Source organism: Pygocentrus nattereri, chromosome 6, assembly GCF_015220715.1.
Source record: "Pygocentrus nattereri isolate fPygNat1 chromosome 6, fPygNat1.pri, whole genome shotgun sequence".
Taxonomy (NCBI): domain Eukaryota; kingdom Metazoa; phylum Chordata; class Actinopteri; order Characiformes; family Serrasalmidae; genus Pygocentrus; species Pygocentrus nattereri.
The window spans coordinates 11,409,975-11,434,338 of record NC_051216.1 but is presented as its reverse complement, the minus strand read 5'-3'; the positions used below and the strand labels follow the sequence as shown (position 1 = coordinate 11,434,338).

Sequence of the window (24,364 nt, the reverse complement as noted above, 5' to 3'; positions counted from 1 at the left end):
ACTTAGATTTAAATGATGAGGAAAATCAATGCTTAACCAGCTGCAGTATCTCCAACTACTTTTTGCACAATCCTCTCTTGTTCTTGCATGGCCCTTGCTCAAATGTATATGCATAAGAAAGAGAATTCTATGTTTTACCATGCACACAACCCATTTAAGCTTGTGTGCCAGGTTCACACATAAGACGTAAGCCTGTACCTGGCACAAAAGGCTTAGAAGGTCACAACCAAAGAGTCTACCAACATTTTGATCTTGTGCTAAAAGCTAGGAAGGATTACAGGGCCAACAGGACCACTGTTGACTGCCCGGAGCCTCAGGTGGCCTCTGACCACAAAGCCAGAGGCAGCTAAAAGACTAGCAATAGTCCACTGCAGATATAAAAATAAGATGAATCAATAGCCCTTATATGAGATGACTAAATGCATTCAATAAAGGCCCATCTGCCAACTAACACACTATTTAAAATGATTAAAAAGCCCCTAACACCAAGAACATGCAATAATATTGTAATTGAAATAACTGAAATACTAGGCCATTGCACATTATTTGAGGGTAAATATCTTTGGTTACATAATTTTTTTCCCTCATTGCTGTTCAAAACAAACATAAATATGTATAAGAGGTTTATTTTTAAACTATTTTGCATTCATTTTAAGCTTTTCTATTCATTTTGTCAAAAAGGGGGTGGAGGGTGGGGTCAGGGGGCTACAAATCATTTGTTGTCAAATGGGTGCTTGGTGAGACCATGATCTCTTACTTGCATCATTTTGTTAAGCATTTTATGAAATACCCTGAAGAACTGTATATTACAATCTTGATGTGCAGTAACATAATCAATGATATAATATTTTGTCCATATCACACAGCACTAAATGACTCTAGCAGGGACTCTTTCTCAGATTGTTTTGTCTCTCCTTGCTGCAGCTCTTGGCTTGGCTAGCTAACTTGCGCTACTGCACTGACCCCTCCTCCCTGGACCTGGACCTCACAGGGAAACAGATCTTCACAGCTCTTTGTTCCTTGTCTTCTCAACAATGGTACACCATGGCTGTGCTTCTGGCTCGGCACATCAACATGGAGAACGCCATATACAGGGTAAAGACCAGAAGACATCATGCATGATTTAAGATTAGGCCCTTCTTGGGTATGAAATCCAATCAGATCCAATCAGAATTCTGCTCTTTTATGGTGAATAGTTATACATAAGGGAGTAAATCTCAGCTACATTCCATGAATAAACAACCTGAGCATATTGCCCATATTATATAGATCTAAATGTACAATAATGTTCAAGTAACATGAGGGCTTTCTGTAATAGATACTGGCAAGCACTGCTGCTTTGTACAGTCTGCATTGTTAGGTGAATAAAGGCTTAGATAAACTGGAGGGTAAAGCTCCTTTCTATGCTGTGTGCTGAAGAGGCTGTGTCTAATGCTGGAAGGACACTGCTGTAGACAGTATGAGAACAAGAGGATGGATGTTTGTTGACTGTAGTTGTTCTGGGAGGAGTAAGGAAAATAGCTTCTCTAGAAATCTCCACTTGTAAGCACTTAGTAAATAGTACTGTTTCTTCTTCCTCTCACTGTTCCTTGTTTTCAGGTAACCAGGCATGAGAATAAAGTTTGTGATCCAGTATGTTTTACTTTTGTTACCTTTGTTATTCCCCTTGTAGATGCTGCTTTCCAGTGAAATCCAGGGAATGATGGGCATCCTGATGCAGATGTTGAAATTCTTTACAGACATTATGAACAAGCTGGCCCCTGCCCTGAACCGGCTGCAGGGATATCTGACCAGCTTTGGTGACCTGAACTTGATGGCAAACTCTGAGTTCCGAAATGTAAGTACTGGCAAAGATATCTAGACTGAATAAGGCTGCGCTGTATATGAGTGTTGTACGGCTGATTCTGTGTGTCTGATTCATCACTGTGTGTATCGTCATGTGTTGAGCTACTCTGTCCTGTTTGTGTGGGTGGAACCAATCTAATCCGCCAGTTATGTGACACTAATTTTGGGGTGGCACACAGGGTGGCCAATCAGATTCCATGGGAAGCCAGGGCCAAATAAAATAGTGGTATTGGTATAGTTGAATGCTTTTTTGCTGTTTAAAAATTTGGATATTACAATAACAAATATAACTAAAATGCTGTCTTTAACTGAAGGGTTTTGTTCCAAAATGGACCACTTTCAAGAATTTTCTATAGCAGGAAATATCACTGCTATATTATGATTATTATCACCTTTGTTAGAGAAATAAAAAAGTATTTTCTATTGTTACGTCTCCTGATCATAATGTTCCTTCTATGAGCCTCATGCTGCTATTTTGTGTATCTTCCATCTTGTGTTGCATTGTGTGCAGTTATGTGATTGACCACTTGGGGTGGTCTCCTTTATAAAAGGTCCTCCTTTATAAAAGGTCACCAAACCACTCCCTGGGAGACATTCAGGGCTCTCCCCACTGTAAGGTGACCTGGACGAACACCTGTCCAGACCAGTTGGACTCTGTTCACTCCACTCTGCTTGGTTTTGTCATCTTTGTTGTGTTTATGACAGCTTTATTGGACTTAGAGCTTTATTGTAAAAGTGGGATTTTGTTTTGGTGACCTTTTTCCCGTTTTCTTGTTGGGAGTTAGGGTAGCCACCTGTATTTTTCTTTTGTTTCAGATAGATTTATAATCATTTGTTGTTTTGTTTGTTGTTTTGCTGTACACTCGTCTTTGAAGCCATCACCCCATCTTGTGTTTTCAGGCTTTTGAAGAAAATAAACCTGCCATTTTCTGGTTTCAGTGGTGTCCGGGGTCTGGTCTGGCAGCAGGTCTGCAGAGAGAGCCCACTCTCACTTTCTGTTATGGCCTGACCCTAGACTGGGTCTTAACAGAACCGGGGGCTCATATGATTCTCGCTTTGTGTGTGAGAGGTTCTGGGTTCAGATGCCAGACCAGGCACTGGACACCATTTAAATCAGAAAACTGCCTGTTTAATTAGGCTTTCTAGACATTTAGCAAGATGCCAAGTTGAATGGGGTGATGGTTTCAGGGACAAGCATGCACTAAAATAACAAAACAACCCATGATCTGGGAATCTGACTTAACAATAAAAGAAACAAATACAGATGATTACCCTACCTCCCTACAGTAAAAGTTGGTCTGGACAGGTGTTCCTCTAGGTGACGCCAAAGGGGAGAGAGCCCTGAACATCTTGGTCTTGGTGACCAAGTGGCCAATCATGTACCTGCACACAAGGCAAAACAAGACAAAACATACACAAAATAGCAACACGAGGCTCTTAAAAGGAACATATGACCAGGGGTCATAACAGCACTATATGTCAACTGTTATTGTTTCCAAAAACTTGTTATATTCAAAGTTGTTACAAGTAGATATACAGAATTTTGTAATGAAATTTTTCAAATCTGCATTATGAGTTTAAGTAGCAATGCCTAAGAACGTAATTTTAACAGCCATGTATTTAAATGGTTTACTATATATGTCATAAAATCACAACACAGATTTGCCACCAATCTAAGCTGATTTCAGGTATACACCCTGGATTTTGAATGACCTGTACAGTATTTTAATGCTCTGAACACTTTTCATTGTTACCATGCTTTGTTGCACCATTGACGTTATACTCACATTTTATCTTACTGTCTCAAAGGTTCACATTTGTGCTTGTAAGTGAACCATGAATTTTGAACTGAAAGAACAAGCATTCATTTTATCACCATGTTAAATCTGCACCTGACATTGATTGATGGTGATGACAGTGGTTTGCACATAGATAGTTCTCATTACAGTCACATGGCCAAGTATGACATATTGATCAAATCCAGGGCCACAAACAAGAGTGGTTCAAATTTATCTTGCATTTTTCGCTTTGCCCTCTCTCTCTCTGTCTCTCTGTCTCTCTCTCTCTCGCAGTTGGTGAGGGCGAAGCGATCAGCGATCTCTAGCAAGGCCACATTTGTCACCATCTCCCGTGCCATGTGTAAAAACGGCATGCTGGCGCTCTTTGGCATCTCCACGTTGCCCAACCTGGCCGAGTCTGACCCTTCTTTTGGTGACCAGAAAAGGGTGGAAGAGCTCATGACCAAGTTCAAAATCCCACGAGATGCCAGTATGAAAACACCCATTCTCAGAACACTGAATCTGCAGAAAGGCAGCATGATAATCCTCTATGATCTGCCAAATTGGCTTCTTACGATATACTGCATACTTTGTGCTCATACACAGTGATTCATTTTAATGTTGCTCTCAATTATCTGAGCACAGTTTGTCGACATGTTACTTAAAATTTCAAAACACTCAACACGCAGATACTTTCACTGTGACATTCTCAGAGAAACACCAGGTGCATTTTCAGTGCTTATGCAGAAAAAATCCTTTAGCTGAGAAAACAGTCAGAATTGCACTCTGAGCAAAATGCATAATTTAGATCAATACTGAGAAATTCTGTTCCAGATGACTTCAACTTTCACTGATGTGCACACATAGTTAAATTTTGGGAAACTGAGAACAGACATGAAGAAAAAGATCTTATGCCTTTTTGCATAAGATCTTTGGGTTAAACTGTGGGCTGCCTATGAATATATTTGTAAGGGTATTCATTTCTTCTTCTTTTGTAACAATGACATCATCATTTCTTACGTTTCAGCTCCTTTCTGCACCAACTTCTACCTGGATATGGTGAGCACCACAGGGGGCGCTGTAGCCTGGGCTTTCTTGAAGCCGATGCTGCTGGGAAGGGTGCTGTACTCCCCTGACACGCCTCTGACTAGAGCCATCATCAAGAAGGTAGCAGCACATTCGACTGGGTTACTTCTAATGTGATTCAGATGTTCGTGTTACACAGTTTCTATTGGTCCAAATGCAAACACACTGTAAAGGGCAGCTAGCAGATATCAAGAAAGTGAATAATGGCAAACGTTGGAGATTTTGGTTTTCTAAATGAACATAAGTCAATACATCTCGCATACATACAATGGTAACTTTACAGGAGAAGGAAAAAGAAACATACGTTTACTTTTAATGTAAGTCAATGGAACCAGACTTTATTCAAAGTCACTTTAGGTTCATCATAAAATTTACATGCAATGTAAAGGGCAACAGGTATTTTTGAAATTATGTCAAAAACTGAAAAACTGTAATATATAACAGTTTATCTATCAATGTTATATATCGTCGATAAACAAACTTTTACATTGAATTGGTGTAATATACACTCACTGCTCACATTGTATCGATACAGTTACAGACTGTAGTCCCTCTGTTTCTCTGCACAATTACTTAGCTCACCTTTAACCCATTAATTAATAGTAAGGACCTCCAAAGGACCACCTCAGAGGAGGTACTAACTGGTGGCGGTGTGTCAGTGTGTGTTGCGCTGGTATGCATGGATCAGGCACAGCAGTCCTGGTGGATTTTTAAACACTGTGTCCACTCACTGTCCACTCTAATAGACACTCACAGTGAGTGGACACAGCCTCTCAGGATGTTTTTGATTAGTGGACTATTGAGTTGAGTTGAAAACTTCAGCAAAGTGCACCTATGTGGTAAGGTGACTTGCTAAAATGGAGTGTATGAGTGTATGGTAGAAGGTAAGTGTGCCTAATGAAGTGATCAGTGAGTGTATAGTGTAGAGTGGGCACTGTGTAGAGTGTATAGTGAGTGTTTGGGAAGGATTTTATAGCAGTGATTAACTAGTACTGATATTTATATGTTGCATATAACAATCCCCCACCTTGCTACACTATACCTATATGAGTCCTTGGGCAAGACTCCTAACACTACCTTTGCCTACCTCTATAACCTGATCAAATTGTAAGTGGCTCTGGATAAGAGTGCCTGGTAAAAGCCATTTTAGCGCTATGTTATCCTATTTGTATCTCCATTTTTAAATTTTTCGATAGTTTGAAAATTTCAGCTGCTTTTTACAATGTAATAAAACTTCATGATGAATGAAAGCCACTCAAAGTTTAATATGTTTTCTTCCTTTAATCTTGTAAAGTTACCAGAATCAGAATCAAGCTTTATTGGCCAGATGTGCTACGCATACAAAGAATTTGGTTTTGGTTACAGGAGCTCACAGTGAACAGTATCAGACAGACATTCACATGTAGAGAATAAGATAAAATAAATATAAAATATAACAAGATAAAATAAAATAAAACATGCATTCCTACCATCACTCACTCAGACACACACACACACACACACACACACACACACACACACACACACACACACACAGACAGTCATACCTGTAAACCTTATAATGTGCAAAGTATGGGTCTAAAGTTAAAGTGCCGAGTGCAGCAGGAGTTAAAGGGTGTATAGTGGCAGAGAAAGGGGCCAATGAGGTGACAGTCAGATGAGTGGGGTAATATGGCAGGTAAGTAAGATGCTAGGACAAACACTGGTTAGAGCCGGCAGTTCCAGAGTTTAATGGTTTAACAGTTCCAGTTACCATTTTGGACATACAAGGTTTTGTAGCAACAACAACAACAACAACAATTCATTTTATGTATCTGGGTCTCAGTTAGAGTTGCCAAATATGACATCAGTGTTGCTATCACATAAAGTGGTTACATAAGTAAACAGCTACCACGACATTAAACTCCCTCAGGCATAAGAGCACACACACACAACCGCACGCTCACACACAAACACAAACACACACCCACACAGCCATGTTTTTTCTTTAATCTATTTATGTTTTCTTGTGGCGTCTGGCAGGCGAACTCCACACTGCAGCAGTTTGGTGACCTGCGTGTGTACTCTGAGGAATGGCTACAGTCATCTTCCTATCTAATGCAGTCAGCCCAAGTCCTGAATAAAACCCTGCTCATGCTCCAGGTATGAAGAGAGAAATCTCCACAAGGACAAGCTTAAAGCCACACTGAAGCCACTGATGAGCTGTACATATCACATTTCCTTTGTGCTGTGTCCCTGTGCAGAACTCCCTGCGTAATCCTTTTGTCCAAAACTTCATAAAGAAGCAGACCGACATTGACGTCACGCAGATGCAAGAGACTCTCCAGAATTTCTGTAAGTGTGAGATACTCGATTGATGTGGCTGCTTTGGGTGATTATCCGTTTCAGCCTGTATCATATACAGCCTGCAGTATATTTCAAATATCTTTCTCTGCGCAACTTTCGATGTTTGCTCTTGAGGCTGAGCAATTATAAGCAATTACTGCTCCAATTTGAACACAAATGATCCTTCTCTCTCGTACAGCAACGGCAGCACTCATGGAGGCCTTCTTTTATTTCCTCTAATGCTCCAAATACACGTCCCTTTATGGAAATTAATTATAATGATAAATTTAGATCCTTGAAAATGAATATGTTTCCCAGTCATGCAGCTCTGATGGTTTTTAAATCTGTTTTTTTTTCCCTCCGCAGCAAACATGACGCAGATGTTGCAGCAGAATCGGTTAATCATGCAGCAGATCAGCACTCTCTCCAGCCTTATGATGAACCTCTCGTCCTGCGTCAACTTCAACCGCTACAAAGGCTACAACTCCACTGAGGAACTGGACAAGCAGGCCGAGAAACTGTCCCAGAACCGCGAGCTCTATGCCAGTGAGTCCACCTCACACACACACTCTTGCAGGCCATGAACCTGCATCACAAACACCGTCAGCCCCCATGCCTGAAAGCCAAGCCCACGGGATTTCTGATTGTTTAAAAAGTTCTCAGATGACATAGTGTAATGGTTTAATCAGCAAGGATGCTGTTTTCTACACTCAAATAACTCAAATAAATAAAGGGACTGATAACAGTTACATTTGGCAGATGCCCTTATTCAGAGCAACTTTAATTGTAGGTAGATGAATGGTACATTAGGAGTCTTGTCCAAGGGCTCTTACTGGTGTGGAATGGTGTGCTTGGCCAGACAGGGAATCAAATCCCAGTCTGGTATGTGGAGGCAGCAGCAATTGACACTACACTATACCAACCGCAAAAGCTGATAAAGCTCTCCATCGATTGTCACACATTTTTGGTGGATGCTATCACCATGACAACCTTTACACAGCTGCACACTGCCATCGATTGTGCAACAAAGCACAGAAAGACCCTCTTTATTTATCAAAAAAGTATTTATATACACAGCACTCTGCAAAAAATTGGTATCTTGTCAAGTGAAATGATGTTAAATTAAGTTGCCATACCTACCATTTCCCATTCTTAGATGTTTGTGTACTTATTATAAGGTTTCTAGCTTATATTTTCTATAAATTATATTTTACTTGTTTTAGGTTATTTTATTAAGTAAAAATATCTCACTATATTGACAGATAATTTTGCTGGTTTCATGCACATCTCTTAAAACTAGCACAGTTATGTGCCAATATAATGAGAACATTTTGCTTGATAAACTTACTGAAAACAAGTTAAAAAAAGTCTAGAAATAAATAAAATAGTCTTAAATTAAGCTAACAACAATCTCAACACAAGAAATGTTCGATTTCTTGACTATATTTAGGATTATTTTCTTGATAAACTTACTTAAAACAAGAAGAAAATGCTTAAAATAAGTAAATTAGTCTGAAATTAAGCTTACAACAATCTCAACAGGAGAAATATTAGATTTGACTATATTTAAGTACATCTTAATTGGCTTTATTTCATTTTTACGCAGTAATTAGCTATCTCCATTGTTTCTCCTGATAGGGGGAACTTAATCCTAACCTAAATAGTGAGTAGTAATACAATACTGTGAAGAAAACCGCCGCTTTCAACCACTTGCACCAGATACCTTCATCTAGTGCTGTAAAATGTAAGACTGTGGTTAATAAGCCTTTACTGGCAGTATGCTGACAGTTGTTATAGTAACTAATGTTAGCCAGTTAAATGCAAATTCAACAGTGATGTGTTATAATGCATTCCATTTTTTTTGTCCCTCTGATTATATTTTCATCTGTAATAAAATTGGCCTGTTGGTGGTCATCATCCTCAATTAATGTCTTTGGGCCTTAATACCTGCTAGCCCCCCCCTTTGACTTATAATCACACACATGTCAGGAACCCAACTCAGACACACACACACACACACACCATAAACGTGTCTCTTCAGCTCTACATTGTTCAGATAAATGACACTCAGGGCTGAGTACGCTATACAATGAAGTGCCATTAACCTGTTGCATACATAATAATTCACCGCTTTTAAACGAGTAATTCAACATGATGTCAGTCTAATCAACATGCAGCATCTGCACTATCCACAAGGTTATTACCACAGATAAATAAAGGTAGTGTTTTTTGAGCACAGAAAACCAATAACAGGCTTGAAATAAGGCCTAAAAATAGAGAAGCACATTTTCAAACATATATTTCAGCCTTGCAAAGCAACAAAACTACCTGTAATGGTCCACCTATCACTTGCACTGTGCTGCGCTCCAGTGTACATTTTCTCAGGTCTGTATTCCTTTGCCTTCCTTCTGTTCTTTTTACATGTTGCATTATTGTTCCTGCATATTTAATGCATTGTCTTTATTGCTTTGAGACTAGTTTTGCTCTAATGCTGCTACTAATAATTAGACATCTTTATTTACACAACACTTTTCATTTTAGTTACAAAACTTCAGAGGCACAGGGGAACTTATATTGCTCTGTTGCCCTGAAGTCAAAATGAAAATGAGACACAATACTCTAGGCATATGCTGGCTTAAAGAAATATGTTTATAATCTGGATTTAAAAACATCCATTAAGCCTAATATTCTTTGTAATGCTATTCCAGAGTTTAAGAGCTATATGAAAAATGAAATTCCACCAACTGAGCTGTAGGAGATCCTTGGAGTTTGCAATAAGCCTGCCTCAACTGCACAATGCGGTCGGGATGGGCTATAAAGCTTTAACAGATCAGTAAGATATGCTGGATCTTGGCTATTAAGAGCTTTAAATGTCATAAGCTAGACCTTGTAGTCAATACAAAACATAATATGAAGCCAATGTAAACTAAATAAGATGGATATTAAGCTTGGAGCCAGCTTCGAGAGAAAGTAGGGGAACCAAACAGTAATGCATTACAGTAGTCTAGTCAAGTAGTGAAGAAAGCATGAACTCGTTGCATCTTGTAGGGTTAGCATGCATCACATTTTAGAAATGTAGTTTTAGACATGCTCCTATGTGTGACACAGATGATAAACTAGCATCCAGTGTTACACTGAGGTTTTGAAATGTAGGTTTCGGTAGCATCTTAATGGTTCAAGCCTGCCAACTTTAAAGCAATATTTTGTTCTTTTGGAATTATATTCTGTCTACATTTTTGTCAAAATGTAGTTATTTATATATTCTTGCTATGTGACAACTTCTTACTTGCTGGGACAGTTTATTAGCTGGCTATCACCTAAAACTGACCTCTGCACTGGATATTTATATAGCTCTGACTTTTATACTTAATCTGCAAAGCTCTTTTGAATGAGGAAAAGACGATTTGTCCAAAAACATGAAATAAATATCAAAAAATAATAATAAATAGTAAAAATAAATGTAATAATGTTTGTTTTAAAACCAACTGCAGGTAAACTGTTTGTATTCATCGCTTTTTTGGCAGACAGAACCTTACAATTCCAAGCTGTAACTGAGTTCTTAGGATTAGAAGCTTCTGTCTGCATTTGACATGTTCCAAAAAACGCATCTGTAGATTTGATAGTATTTTGATATTGTATTTTTATATGTTTAGAATTAAATTAGGGTGTCTGTCATTGTCATGCATGAAAGAGATTGCAAGCTCAAAATCTCAAAACTGCTAAGAATACAGATAGAACCTTGAGATTCTAAGGGGACGATTTATAATTTTTCCATTCAAGACTCTTCCTGAGCCTAAATATGTACCACTGTATACTTGTATATGGATGAGATGATAATAACGTTCTTCTTAACTCTTGACATCACACACCAGAGCAAAACACTCACAGAACGAAATACACAGCACTTGAACATGGGTTCCACTGAAGCTGGTGGAGAACATACAAGCTTCCTTCCTTCTCCATTCATGATTACTGTATAATTTTTCTCAGGTGTCATCTTCAAGCTGCCTAAAGACAATGTCTCCTCCTCATCTTCTGGCCTGCCTCCTAAAGTGGACTACACAATCCGCATGCACATTGACAACTCAATGCGAACCGACCGCTCCCGAAACCCGTTCTGGGTGAAATCTTCGTACATCTCCCCGCTGAAGACGCAGCGCTACACCCGCGGCTTCGCTTACCTGCAGGAGGGCATTGAGAGGGCCATCATAGCACTGCAAGCTGGGAAAGAGGTGCAGGAGCCCGCCGTGCAGGTCCAGGCCTTCCCATACCCCTGCTTCTATAAAGACGAGTGAGTGGAATATATACTGTTTCACCACACACAGACACATAGGCCGTATCTGTATATGTCCGTTTGATTTATGGCACAGTATTGTTGAAACGGCATTGACATATGTTAGGAATTCACTACATATACAGCTTCTAATACAAAGAAACCAAGCAAGCAAAAACTACACAATGTCCAATAAATCATTGTGCCCCATTCTATGTACAATACATGTTGGAACAGCTAGAAAATATCCTGATTTTATTGCTGTGATCGTTGCAATGCTGTGATCTCTGCATCCTGGTTTATTTTGATTTATGACTGAACAGCCTGTTCTGCCTACACTATCGTTTTGAAATATTAGTAGGGGCGTAATAAAGATTTCTCCAGCTTTTGTGTCAGACTCTCGCTCCCAACATGACACGACCTCTTGTACAAAGCGCTTGCGGTTCAGTCGGTCATCTCCGTGTTTTTTTTTTCTTTCTGTATCTGTTGTTAAGGTTGAATGTGAAGTAAGTGGTTGAGAAAGCTGGGGCGCTGTTTTATTCCACTCTATGTCTCTCAGGTACCTCAACAGCATCACTTTTGCTTTCCCGCTGGTGCTCATGCTCGCCTGGGTGCTTTTCATCGCCAACTTCGTAAAGAAGCTCGTCCATGAGCGAGAGCTCCGGCTGCATGAGGTATCTTCTCAACCAACAAGGAAATCTGAAATATTTTTTTTCATTATGTCATCAACGCCAGCCTTCCACTTGGTTTTATTCAGTAAAATTATGTAACAAAGAAAAAAAAATATTGTATTCTTTTAGAATCCTGGTGTCCATCTGAAGCTTTTTAATACAAAGAAATACATTTTTCATTTGGCCACATTCCTTTAAAATTGCTAAAGCAATAATTTGGCCAAAAACCAAATGTAAGCCAGGAGTAGACCTGTTTTAAAATGTGCACTTGCCACTCAGGCCACCAAGCCAGTGGATCTACTAGCCAAAATTAAGAATTTTGGCCAGAATTATAGAAACATTGGATATTGTTTATGTTTATTGGATATGCAGGGCAGCCTATAAGGAGGGAAAAAGTGGAAAAGTTTTCAAAGGCCCTACCATTCGTGGGGATCCAGGAGGAGAAAGCATGGCAGTGGTGTATAACGCTGCTATCGGAACAAAACCTTGTATGTCCAAAATGGTAACTTTACAAGAAAAGGACAAACACAATTTACTTCTAATGTAAGTCAGTGGAACCAGACATTTTTCCAAGTAATTCCTTTTTTCCAATTCATTTCCTTTGGCCCATTTATCACAACATGTACAGAAAATGTAAAAACCAGCAGGCATTTTCAAATTATGTCAAAAACTGAAAAACAGCAAAAATAGAGATACAAGATTTTGTTCCAACAGCAGCGATATATAATATAGCCAGCCAGATACTCAGTCTTAAAGAGCTGTGAAGGGTTGTGGGTGCCTAAATCTCAACCATGTGGCTTTGGGCAAAGGTGGACAACAGGATTTTTTAGGGGTCTAGCCATATCATTGTATATGCATTGTATTTACCTTTAACAAAATGGTAACAGATGGTTGAGCCCCCAAAAACAAGTGAGGTGCTGCTTTTTGCTACAAGTCCCACACAAGCACGTCCATTTTTTAGCATAGTAAAAATGACTGCGTTATAGTTATTCAGTTAAAGACGTGAAGGGATCCTCATTTTTCATTATATAGTTGGCCGGACTGAAGATTTTCAACATTCGATCCAGCTCATCTCCGTCAGGCTCTGATCAGCTGTTTTTAAATATTGATTTTGAATATTATGATTTCTGAGAGAGTAACTCCTGGTAAAGAATGAACTGTGGTGTCAAATCAATGATGTGCATGACAGAACATCACATCCTTGTTAAAACTTGACACAAACGCAGACGCCCAAATTCTTTCTACCCACTTGAATCTGAAATTGATAAATAGGTTTTTGTCAAAGTTGATTTTTTTGATTGACAGCACTGTGGCTGACAGTAAACCTCATATTTCAATAACCCAGTCATTGCAACACACCATGAAGAAATGCTCAAAACTCTGAAAAGAAGAAATCGCTTGATATCAGCTACCATGGTGGCAAATTCTCACAATTCTGATTTGATTTATTTCTATGTCCAAACATAAAGGCTCTGGATTATACACAGGAGGGTGAAGCTCATTGTTTAGTTCCTGAGGGTTGGATATTTGTGAATATGCTAATTCAGCTGGTCTGTTGGTTTAGTAAATGTGAAAAAGAGGGTTTTGTAGCATTAGTGGGGGCTAAAATATTTAATGTTGAGCCCAGGGACATCAGGCAATAGGCTATGTTGACCCCTGTACATAACCCCCACCCCCCACCCCAAACATAATCAAACGGCGAGGCATGCTTCGTGTCTGATGTTTGCTTCTTTAGTTTTGCATGGATGAGGCTAACAGGCAATGGAAGCTTATACCCACTTGCCCCAAACACAGTCAAGTTGTTTGGTAGTCTTAAAGAATCTCAAATAGACTAGTTAACTAAAAGGTTAACTGCTAGTTTATAACAGCAGTAACAGACATCTTGAAGCCTGATTCTGTCCATATTTTTGGCCATTGTTATAGATACTGTTTGGTTTCACTATTAATTTAACCTGTACTGAATCTCACTGAAAAATCCTTTTCACATTCTTGCCACAGTACATGAAGATGATGGGTGTCAATCCAATTAGTCATTTCTTCGCCTGGTTCATCGAGAGCGCATTGTTCCTCATAATGACCATCATCATCCTCACCTTCATTCTGAAGTATGGCAAAGTGCTTCCAAACAGCGATGCCTTTGTGGTCTTTCTCTACCTTTGTGACTACGGCCTGAGCATCCTAGCCATCAGCTTCCTTGTCAGCTCTTTCTTCGACAAGACCAACATCGCAGGGCTGAGCGGCAGCCTTATCTATGTCATCTGCTTCTTCCCCTTCATCGTAGTGATGTCCATGGAGGAGACCATGTCCTTCTCCTGCAAGACCGCACTGGTACAGGATATGCAGCTATTCATATCAAAAAATGTTATGAATCAATGAATTCTCACATTTCAGTGATTTTTACTTTGTTGATTGCTGCTGATATACGCACATAATGCACTTTATAGCTTGTGTAGACTCACTTAACCCTCAGATCATTTACAGAGTTATGCTATGAGCATGTCTTGACAGATTAAATCCAGCGATATGACTGTGTCATTACAGTTATCATTAATTATATTGACAGCTACAGTCATAACAGCCAACATTATACCATCTGTCAATCCAATTAATGGTAAAAGTAACATGACATATTACCCTATGACCAGACAATATCTTATCTGGCAACACATGACAGCATATTATTGTGTGGTTGTGGCAAATGCACTTAAAAGGCAATTCCACTGACTTTTTAAATTTCAGTACAATTAATACATTGAAATTGCACTGTAGTGATACTTACCAGCTCTGATGTCTTTACATTGGTGGTATTGGGAGCCAGGGGTCAAGATGTTTAATATGGCCATAACATATATAGCTTTTATTTATCCAAAAAGACCAGTGAACATTGTTAAATCTTCAGAGGACTAATGTTGATAATGCTATAATAGTGTTCAATCTGAAAAAGTATGTGCTTTGTGTAATAGTTTTGCATGTACCGCTAAACCATGAGTGCAAAACAAATCCTACCTCAAAGCTCGCATATATCAGGTATTGTATTCATAACCAATAATCTTCTGTTCGGGAGCTTTTACAGTCTTTAAAGGCTTCAGACATCCGGTTCCTACCACCACCACTGTGGATAATTCTGACCCAGAATGCTTCTCTGGAAAGGCGAATTCCACCTCAAACCACTAAGAAATGTAGACAATTGGTGGAATTCCCCTTTCAAGTCATCAAAAATGAAAAAAATGAAGAACATACCTAAAGCATAACATCGCTGTCTGCTAACTTTGCTCTGAAAATCTCAATCCAATAACTTCACTTAGGGCTGGGCTGTATGATGATATTTACCATCATCATGATAATTTATGTCCCAATATGTTACAGTATGCTTTTCTGAGCATATCGTGGATATCATCACTACTTGTGGAACATTGAAGAACTGTGTTCATTTGACCAAAGATTTGATCGTCCTGTTTAGTTGGATTTCTAGCAAAACATGATGTGAAACATTAAATTGAAATCATTGTATTTATCGTTTTAAAAAATATTTTTAAATTGCAGATTGTGTTGTAACTGCTGTGTTTGTTTCTCACAGAGCCTGTTTTCTCCAACATGCTTCAGCTATGCGAGTCAGTACATTTCCCGCTACGAGAAACAGGAAGAAGGTAGGCACATACAAACAGCAGGCCGTGTCTGTGGGCTTCCCATGGAGCTCCTGTCATATAAGAGCAGGAACAGAGCTCTGTTGATCGATTCTTTCTGCACATCTGTGTTTCAGGCATCCAGTGGAGCAACATGTACATCTCTCCTGTGGCTGGAGACACCGCTTCATTCGGTTGGCTCTGCTGGCTTCTCCTCATCGATTCTGTAATCTATTTCCTTCTGGGCGCCTACATCCGCATGGTATTCCCAGGTATTCCCATTTAACACTGCTCACCTCTAATTAGTTTGCCATTTAGTGATACCATCTGCTTGTTCCTGATCAATTTTCTGCAAAAATAAATGTGTATCATATACAGTTGTATGCAAATGTTTGGGGGCCCTTGTCAGATAAAGTGAAAATAACACGCAGAGAACAAACATTTTAAGGCATAATTACTATATATTAGCTGAATTTAACATATTGGGGAAAAGTAAAGCATATAATGTGGCTTATTAAAAGTTTACATTTACATATTTTTAATATGTTCAACTTTGCAATTAAATAAAAATTGTGCAGTAAACTTTATGCCGTATTAAAGTTTAGAGGAATTTATTTTGACCTATATCAACAAAACAATTTGAGCAGGTGGGGGTGGTGGCGGTTGAGGGTTGGGGGATTGAACATTTGCATATGGCCGTATATATTCAACATATTCTGTGTTTAACTCGTGCTTATAAAGTGTTGTGTTTGTAGCCAAGTATTTGTTTTAATATTGATGTAAAATATTATAATTGTAATGTATTTCTTCCATCATTTCCCATCAGGTAAATATGGCATACCAGCTCCATGGTACTTCCCTGTGCTCCCATCCTTCTGGGCTGATCTCGTTTGCTGCTGCAACAGAGCACCAAGGAAAGTTGGCAGAGGGCTGCTCTTCTCCAACATGGTGCAGGACATCCAGAGAAAGGGCAAAGATAAAGGAAAAGGTACACAGGCATTTGGAGATTTCAGAAAACTAGATAAACTAAAGGTCAACACTAAAGTAGCTGCTTCTGCCATTTAATCTCAGTCAATACCATAATTAATCAGTGCTGTTGTTGTATTTTGTATATGTATATAAAAATGTAGCATAGTGTTAAATCAGGCAGACCATGACATCAAGCTTAGGCCAATCAAATCACCAGCCGTTATCAGCTGATCAGCCGACAGCTCAGTTGATTGTCTGCTGTGTGTATATGGTTAAATTCATCAGGGCACTTTTTAGGCTACTTTAGCCTGCCCATTCTCACTGCTTCCTCTGAGGGCTGATTTGCAACCTCCTGCTGTCCCATGGTTTGCCTGGTATGGCCTTAGGCTTTGGAAGGGCAGGGAGGTCCCAGAACAGAGTCATACCTCCAAATAAAATGAATGCAAATGAAACAAAGAATCTTCTTTGACAAGAAGCTCACTACGGCTGAAAGATTAATTGTCTTATATCTTAACAAGTTTTAAGGGGTGAAGTTTAAACTAGTTGCGCAGAGCTGGTGAAGTGCCTGTAAATCAGTTAGACCAATCAAAAGCAATCAAACACCCTTGCCCTGAAATATTCTGGTCCTTTCCGCCAAGAAAACAGGCCTGCTTCAAAATGGATAGAAAATCACAATTTAAAATTACAATCGCAATATTCATCAGAAAAATAGGTCCTAAACCAGGAAAATGACGATTCATTTTATTCTGCGCCGTGTGAACATGCACACACACACCTGAATTAAAGGGGACGCCCCCTCAGTCTCTGAATGTGTGTTCGGTAGGATGGGGTTACTTTTGTTCTGATCTTCTTCATTTCATCATCCTCTCCCTCTGTATCTGCAGATGTGGGTGATTTCCAGACTCAGGAAGATGAGGAGTTCCCAGAGCTGCCAGTTGGCGTCTCACTCCATGGCTTGACCAAGACTTACGGCAGAAGGAAAGCCATTGAAAACCTGAACCTGTCCTTCTATGAGGGTCATGTCACCTCACTGCTCGGCCACAATGGAGCTGGAAAGACCACCACCATGTAAGAGAGCACATAACTGTCTGTTTCACCAGGTGCTGCATGAAAGAAATGAAGTTATTTTGTTTTTAATTCTCTTTCATATTTCATAGGTTATATTTACATATTTCATATTATAATTGCAAGAGGTAAATATTGGTAACAGTAAACATTGTAAATATTAGTAATACTTTACAATAAGGCTTTCAAATCAACAGTTATAATATTTTATCTACAAGGCTCTGATTATCCATCCATCCATCCATCCATCCATATTCAACTGTTAATTAAGTATTAATTAAGGCTACTAATACTATAATAGTGCTACTAGTACTAGATTGGTAGTAGAAGATCATTGATTTAGCTTATCCTTGCGATTATGATTTATTGATTATTTTGTTGATTTTCTGTTTATTACTGTTTAATAAAACATAAAATGTGACCTGTGTGAAAGTTGTGGTACATTTAATTAATTAATTTTTTTCAATATGTTGCAATTTAAAAGTAGAACCTGAAATTTGCAGAAATTGATATTTATTGACCGCCTTTAAGTGCTTTTTTGTTATCTATGTATTGAGAACATGTAATTGTCTCTTGCTTTAGGTCACTCCTCACTGGCTTGTTTGCCCCCTCCTCTGGCTCGATTGAGGTCTATGGGAAAGACATGCAGACGTTTATTGATGATGTACGGAAGGAGATGGGTGTATGTATGCAGTATGACGTCCTCTTCGACCACCTGACTGCTAAGGAGCACCTGTTGCTGTATGGTCAGATCAAAGCCCCTCACTGGACGAAGCAGGAACTGCGTCAACAAGTTCACAGGTATGTAGTCTATAGGGACAGAATGGTACAACACATTCGGGGTGCTTTCTTCTGAATCAGCCTTCATATTTAACCTAACAGAGGACTAGTAAAAAATTATATTACAGCTAATTCTAGATTTTCGGTTTGGTCCTCGGGGACCCCCAAGTCCACCTCGACTAATGTAACTTACTATTTTTATCACTAGTACACGTAGTTGCTATCATAACAAACCTTGCATCTCCAAAATAGAAACCATAGGCCATAGTGCATAGTTCCACGGAATTCTCTAAAGTGGGATTTTCAGGTTTGAAGACTAGGAAAATACTCTTCTGATGACATATCCTGAAACTTGGAGGGCTGTTTAAAAAACTACAACTGATTTGAGGAGATGGATTTCAAAATAGAGAATGGATTATTCAAATGACAGAAATGACTCATCAAATAAGGAGAGCAACAAGCTAAAAGCTAAAGCTAGCAGCCTGGCTATCTGTACCTTTAGCTTGCTACCTGGCTATTGAGATATCTGATCCGAGTCTGGCTTTTCTCTGGCTGAAAGTGTTAAAAACTTGTTTCCGGTATCTAATTTGTGCTGAATAAAACACTAATTGCTGTTTTCCTTACTATTGTATTGAATGATTCAGGTAAGAGCTGCACTCGTGCTAGCTTTATTTGCTAGCCTGTAGTTCAGTGACTAGGCTAGCAGTCAGGATAGGTTGACACCACAGAGATTCCCATTGTTTGTATGATGTTTTTCCACAATGCATGCTGGATATGGTAATGAGAGAACACTGTTGAATGAAAACAAAAAAACAATGTAAAATGGATAATTCTGTCATACCAGTGAGGCTGAGGAATATAATGCTGCACTACAGAGCAGAGCACAACACTACAAACAACATAACGAAATCTAGTTATAGGCCAGGACACTTCTTGAAAGTGTGGGCAGTTATAGTCGTCATCATCATCATTAACTGCTCAGTCCAGATAAGGTCACAGTAGCAGTTTAGAGAGCAGAGAATCCCAGACAACCCTGTCCCTTGCAACTACCTCCAGCTCATTCCTGGGGACCCCAAGCCGCTCCCAGGCCAATTGGAGACGTATTCCCTCCAGTTTGTCCTAGGACGACCCTGGGGTCTTGTCCCGGTAGGCTGTGCCTGGTACACCCCCACTGGGAGGCATAGAGGGGGCATCCGAATCAGATGCCCGAACCACCTCAGCTGACTCCTCTCAATGCGGAGGAGTAGCAGCTCTACTCCAAGCTCCTCCCGGATGGCCGAGCTCCTCACCCTATCAAATAGAGTGTAGCCCGCCACCCTGCAAAGAGAGCTCGTTTCCACCGCTTGTATTGCACTCCTTGAAAATGTGGACAACTCATGATTATCTGGCTGAGCACAAAGAGAATAAAAAATTACACTGGAGGACTGAATTGAAAACCACTGATCTAATCAGTGTTAACAAATCAGTTTAGTCCCATATGGACATCATATATTGATCATCTTTGAACACATTTTTCTCCCATGTTCTCAGGATTCTGGAGGAGACAGGAATGTACTCCCATCGTCACAAGCGTGTGGGGATGCTGTCAGGAGGCATGAAGAGGAAGCTGTCCATTTCCATCGCTTTCATCGGCGGCTCTCGTCTTGTGGTACTGGATGAACCCACGACGGGCGTGGACCCCTGCTCACGTCGAAGCATCTGGGAAATCATCCTACAGCATAAGCAGGGTAAAAGAGAGAAATCTACAGAGAGAGAGAGAGAGAGAGAGAGAGCATAAAACACTGGTGAACCCAGCAGGCTTTTTGTTCTTATCGGGTTTCTGACATGCCATCTCAAAATTTAATTAAGCGCTAATGGATTTTCTCAAGGTGCGTGCGGCCGTAGAGGAAACAAGAAGGGGGAAATGCCTCAGCAGATGTAGTAATGAGCGATTGTTATCCGCAATGCTTTCGCTGCTCACGTTTCTGATGTTTAATTATGTGCTTCTAAGACAGAGACAGTTTGCCCCTATAAGGGATTTAAAACTTGGAAAAAGTGGTTGGATTTGATGTGTCTTGCTCTACATTCAAAGGGACTTTCTTCCCTGCAGTTTTTCATTCTCTACAGTTTCTGACTAGACTTTGTGCATTTTTTGTGTGTCTAGAACGCACAGTCATACTGTCCACTCATCACCTGGACGAGGCTGAGGTCCTCAGTGACCGCATCGCTTTCTTGGAGCGGGGAGGCCTCAAGTGCTGCGGATCGCCATTCTACTTGAAAGACAAGCTAGCTAAGGGCTACAACCTCACCCTCACCAAGAAGGTTCTGTGCTGAATGTATACACTTAAAGTTAATGTGATTAAAAAATAATAGCATGTTTTCCTTCCATGCCATGACATATTTCTGAGTGAAACATGGGATCAGGGAGGGTCTCTGGACAAGCTGAGCAGTTTCACTCATTGATAGCTGGTAAATGTGAGAGAGGAACATGAAACATGATGTTATTGGTTAATTTTATGCTTTCCCACAAACTGGTGCATAAAAAAAAATGCAGACGTAGAGACAGTTTACAGAAAAAGCTGAATTGTGTCTTTTAAATGATAAAGCTATGCAGAACCATGTCAAGTCTACTCGAGATTCCTCAGCAAAAGGAAAACATGTACTAATCAATTGGGCATTCCTAGTTATCTACATCAACCTTTTAACAAAACCAAAGAAGCGAACAGACACCAAACATATCTTGTTTGCTCAGCTACATTTGGTGTAAAGTAAGATTTGTGCAAATTTATTTTTCCCATGAACCAAAACATTAAAGCGTAGTGTAGTAGTGAGTGTTTGCACCTACTTCTAGACGAATCAGTGTTGCTGTAGTCTCAGATGTTTTATGCCAGATCAGTGCTGCAAACCATGTTCTGTAGAATATCTGAGAACTTCCTCCATGAGGAATGTATGTTTCACCTCTTCTTCATGATAAGTATCATTGCTCCAGTGAATTGGGTTTGTTTTCCTCCGCTTCCTCAGGTCCAGGCGCTTGATTCTGAGGAGAAATTTGACAGTGAAGAGGTGAAAGCTTTCATTCACTCACATATGCCTGAGGCTCAACAGAAAGAGGGAGAGATGGGAGATATGGTCTACTCTCTTCCTGCCTACAGCTCCCAGAATGCATCTGCCTACCGTTCACTGCTTACTGGCCTGGACAGGAATCTGAACGCTCTACAGCTGGGCTGCTATGGCATATCAGACACGACCCTAGAAGAGGTGAGATACATTTAAAACACTGACAGATGGATGCATATGCAAAAACACAAAACACACACACACACACACACACATATATATATATATATGTGTGTGTGTGTGTGTGTGTGTGTGTGTGTGTGTGTGTGTGTGTCTCTCTCCTCAGGTACAGTACACTGATAGATAGTTAGATCAGCCCACACATATGCTAATCTAGCACTATGCATAGATATACATAGATGGCACAGATGGATGTATATGGATGTCTACAAGCATAGAAGCACATCCACCACAACAAATTTACACACAGCTCTGTGCCAAAGTCAGAAACCAACCTTTCCTTAATTCAGTTTCCATTTAAAACAGCAATTAATTACAAGATGTTCACCCGTCAGCAGCACTTGTCAACACAGGTAACATATTTAACAAAGCAATTACACAAAACATTGAAACACTAATAACATCAATTATATATTTATTTTGTAATTTGTTTGTACTTCCAATTCAACGCTTCCATCCTTCCAGTCTTACAACCAACCAGTTACAGCTGTGTCCTCCCAATAAAAGCTGTTCCCAAAGACGGACATTCTGTTTCCCTTCAAACAGACACTGACATTCACACAAGCAACTACCCAAACTCACTTTCGCTGCCTTCAGATTTCGTTCTTATGTGCGTCTAAAATGGATCAGATATTTCTGAGAAGACTAGATATAAGACAGTCCTCGTGCATAAGAAGGAAAATGTCAAAGAAAGATAGCAAAAAGAATTGAGCTTAAAAAAACAACATTACCCTAATTTAATATCTGTAACTTAAAAAATACTTTAAACTTTTTTGGATTTGTCATAGTTACCCAATATAAAGTGCTGCTGGTGTCACAAAATAAAAAAATAAGAGCGATTACAAGATTTTCTAATGACAATGACTGCCTAGACACACACACACACATACAGTATCTAGACACACACTATAAACAGAGCTTCGGATCTGTTTCTTTATCTGTCTCCAGGTATTCCTGCAGCTGACACAAGATGATTTGGAGCCAGTGGAGGACAGGCCGTGTACCGTGTCCGAGTCAGTGCAGGAAATGGCAGCTTCCAGAGACAGCCTGCAAGATGATGCCAACAGCAGCATGTACTTGGGAGAGAGAGCGAGTAAGTGCTTCTCCTGTAATTACCCACCGTACTGCTTTCCTACCTTAACAGGATAAGTAGGCATTTCTTTGTCCATTACTAGAAATTACCACAGGCCTCAGTTTAGTTTTCCTCACAAGATAAATTAATACACTTACAGGCCTCACTGTTTTGTGGCTGGTGGGATGCAGCGTGTATATGTATAAGTCGACTTTAAGTATTGTAACAGTGACGACTTGTGCACATGTCTGACTCAAGGAAAGTTAGTTCAAGAGAAACTCTAACAGGTGCAATCAACTACTACATGTTATTTAAAAAGGCTAGTAAGATGTAGAGAGAAAAATATGCTATTTCTTCAGTTGAATATAGGGTGTAGGTTGAACGAGGGCAGTGAAATGCACCTGCTTGCACTGAGTTGAAAGTTTTTGCTTGCAGGATTGCATTTAATTACAAACAAGTTGTTTTGCTGACAACACTAAACCATGAACTGCACTTTGCAGCTTATAAGCTATGTAACAGCTAAACTGCAGTGAGTATCTAAAACACTGTATTATTTAACAGCTAAACTGCAGTGAGTAACTGAGAAGCTATTGTATATATAATAGTATATATAATATAGTATAAAAAATAGTATATTGTATATAATATACGATATAATAGCTAAATTACAGTGTATAACCAATAAGCTATTGTCTGTAACAGCTGAACTGGAGTGTGTAACTAATAAGCTATAGAATGTAATAGCAGACCTGCAGTTTGTAACTGATAGGTTATAAAATGTAACTGGCGTGTGTAACGTGGTGTGTAATATCCTCTGTTCCCTGCTACAGGTTTAACAGGTAACTCCACAGTGAGCGGATTCCGCCTGGTGGCCCAGCAGGTGATGGCCATGATAGTGAAACGTTTCCATCACTCCAGGAGGGACTGGAAGGGCCTCATCTCACAGGTCCTGCTCCCTGTGCTGTTCGTTATCGCCGCTATGGGCCTGGGCTCCATTAAGAGTGACCTACAGTACTTCCCTGAGATGGAGCTTTCTCCAGCTCTGTATGACACTGGCAAACAGTACGCCTTCTTCAGGTATGCTTACGAAGATAAATCTGAATCTGTGTCAAAGGATTGTTTAACTAAAAATGATTGTTTATTTAGCTGTTTCAATGTGTTTATGAGCATATACCCAAAAGCAGCTCTACATCAGATTGCACATGAATAACACATGTTACAACAATGCCAAAAGATGTGATGATGAACATATTTGATTCAAGTGCAACCACCGAGCACATTGGAATCATGCAAAATGAAAACGCATTTCTTTTCAGTGTATATATGTTGAATGAAAGTGAATCACGTCCTCTTCATCAGAAACTGAATTGCTTTATGGTCAAGTTCACAAAGATTTTGTGGTGCTTATGAAAATCTGTATGGAATACAAATAGTAAACCAAGAACTGCGAATAAATACAGTAACCAGCCACAAAGGGTGTCATCTATACCTACATATATCCAGTTTGTAAGCTAAATGTACTGGAGGTACACAACAATATAGATCAAGTATAATATGGGTGTAACAGAGGCAAGGATTCTATTCTTAATGGATGCTACTTT

General features: G+C 39.6%; 1 protein-coding gene across 1 annotated transcript in view; it reads left to right on the top strand.

The window, feature by feature from the left end:
* Window positions 1-24,364, top strand: part of abca12 (ATP-binding cassette, sub-family A (ABC1), member 12) — a 92,879-nt gene that overhangs the window by 35,343 nt on the left and 33,172 nt on the right. Inside the window, exons 27-46 of the mRNA XM_017707317.2 lie at window positions 925-1,095; window positions 1,673-1,837; window positions 3,918-4,113; window positions 4,651-4,790; window positions 6,732-6,851; window positions 6,953-7,043; window positions 7,401-7,580; window positions 11,025-11,325; window positions 11,867-11,981; window positions 13,977-14,306; window positions 15,556-15,625; window positions 15,739-15,873; window positions 16,428-16,589; window positions 17,455-17,638; window positions 18,218-18,436; window positions 19,946-20,142; window positions 20,559-20,716; window positions 21,416-21,652; window positions 22,640-22,784; window positions 23,594-23,840. Of these exons, the coding sequence (XP_017562806.2) occupies window positions 925-1,095; window positions 1,673-1,837; window positions 3,918-4,113; window positions 4,651-4,790; window positions 6,732-6,851; window positions 6,953-7,043; window positions 7,401-7,580; window positions 11,025-11,325; window positions 11,867-11,981; window positions 13,977-14,306; window positions 15,556-15,625; window positions 15,739-15,873; window positions 16,428-16,589; window positions 17,455-17,638; window positions 18,218-18,436; window positions 19,946-20,142; window positions 20,559-20,716; window positions 21,416-21,652; window positions 22,640-22,784; window positions 23,594-23,840 (3,563 nt within the window). The remainder of the gene's footprint in view (window positions 1-924; window positions 1,096-1,672; window positions 1,838-3,917; window positions 4,114-4,650; window positions 4,791-6,731; window positions 6,852-6,952; window positions 7,044-7,400; window positions 7,581-11,024; window positions 11,326-11,866; window positions 11,982-13,976; window positions 14,307-15,555; window positions 15,626-15,738; window positions 15,874-16,427; window positions 16,590-17,454; window positions 17,639-18,217; window positions 18,437-19,945; window positions 20,143-20,558; window positions 20,717-21,415; window positions 21,653-22,639; window positions 22,785-23,593; window positions 23,841-24,364) is intronic.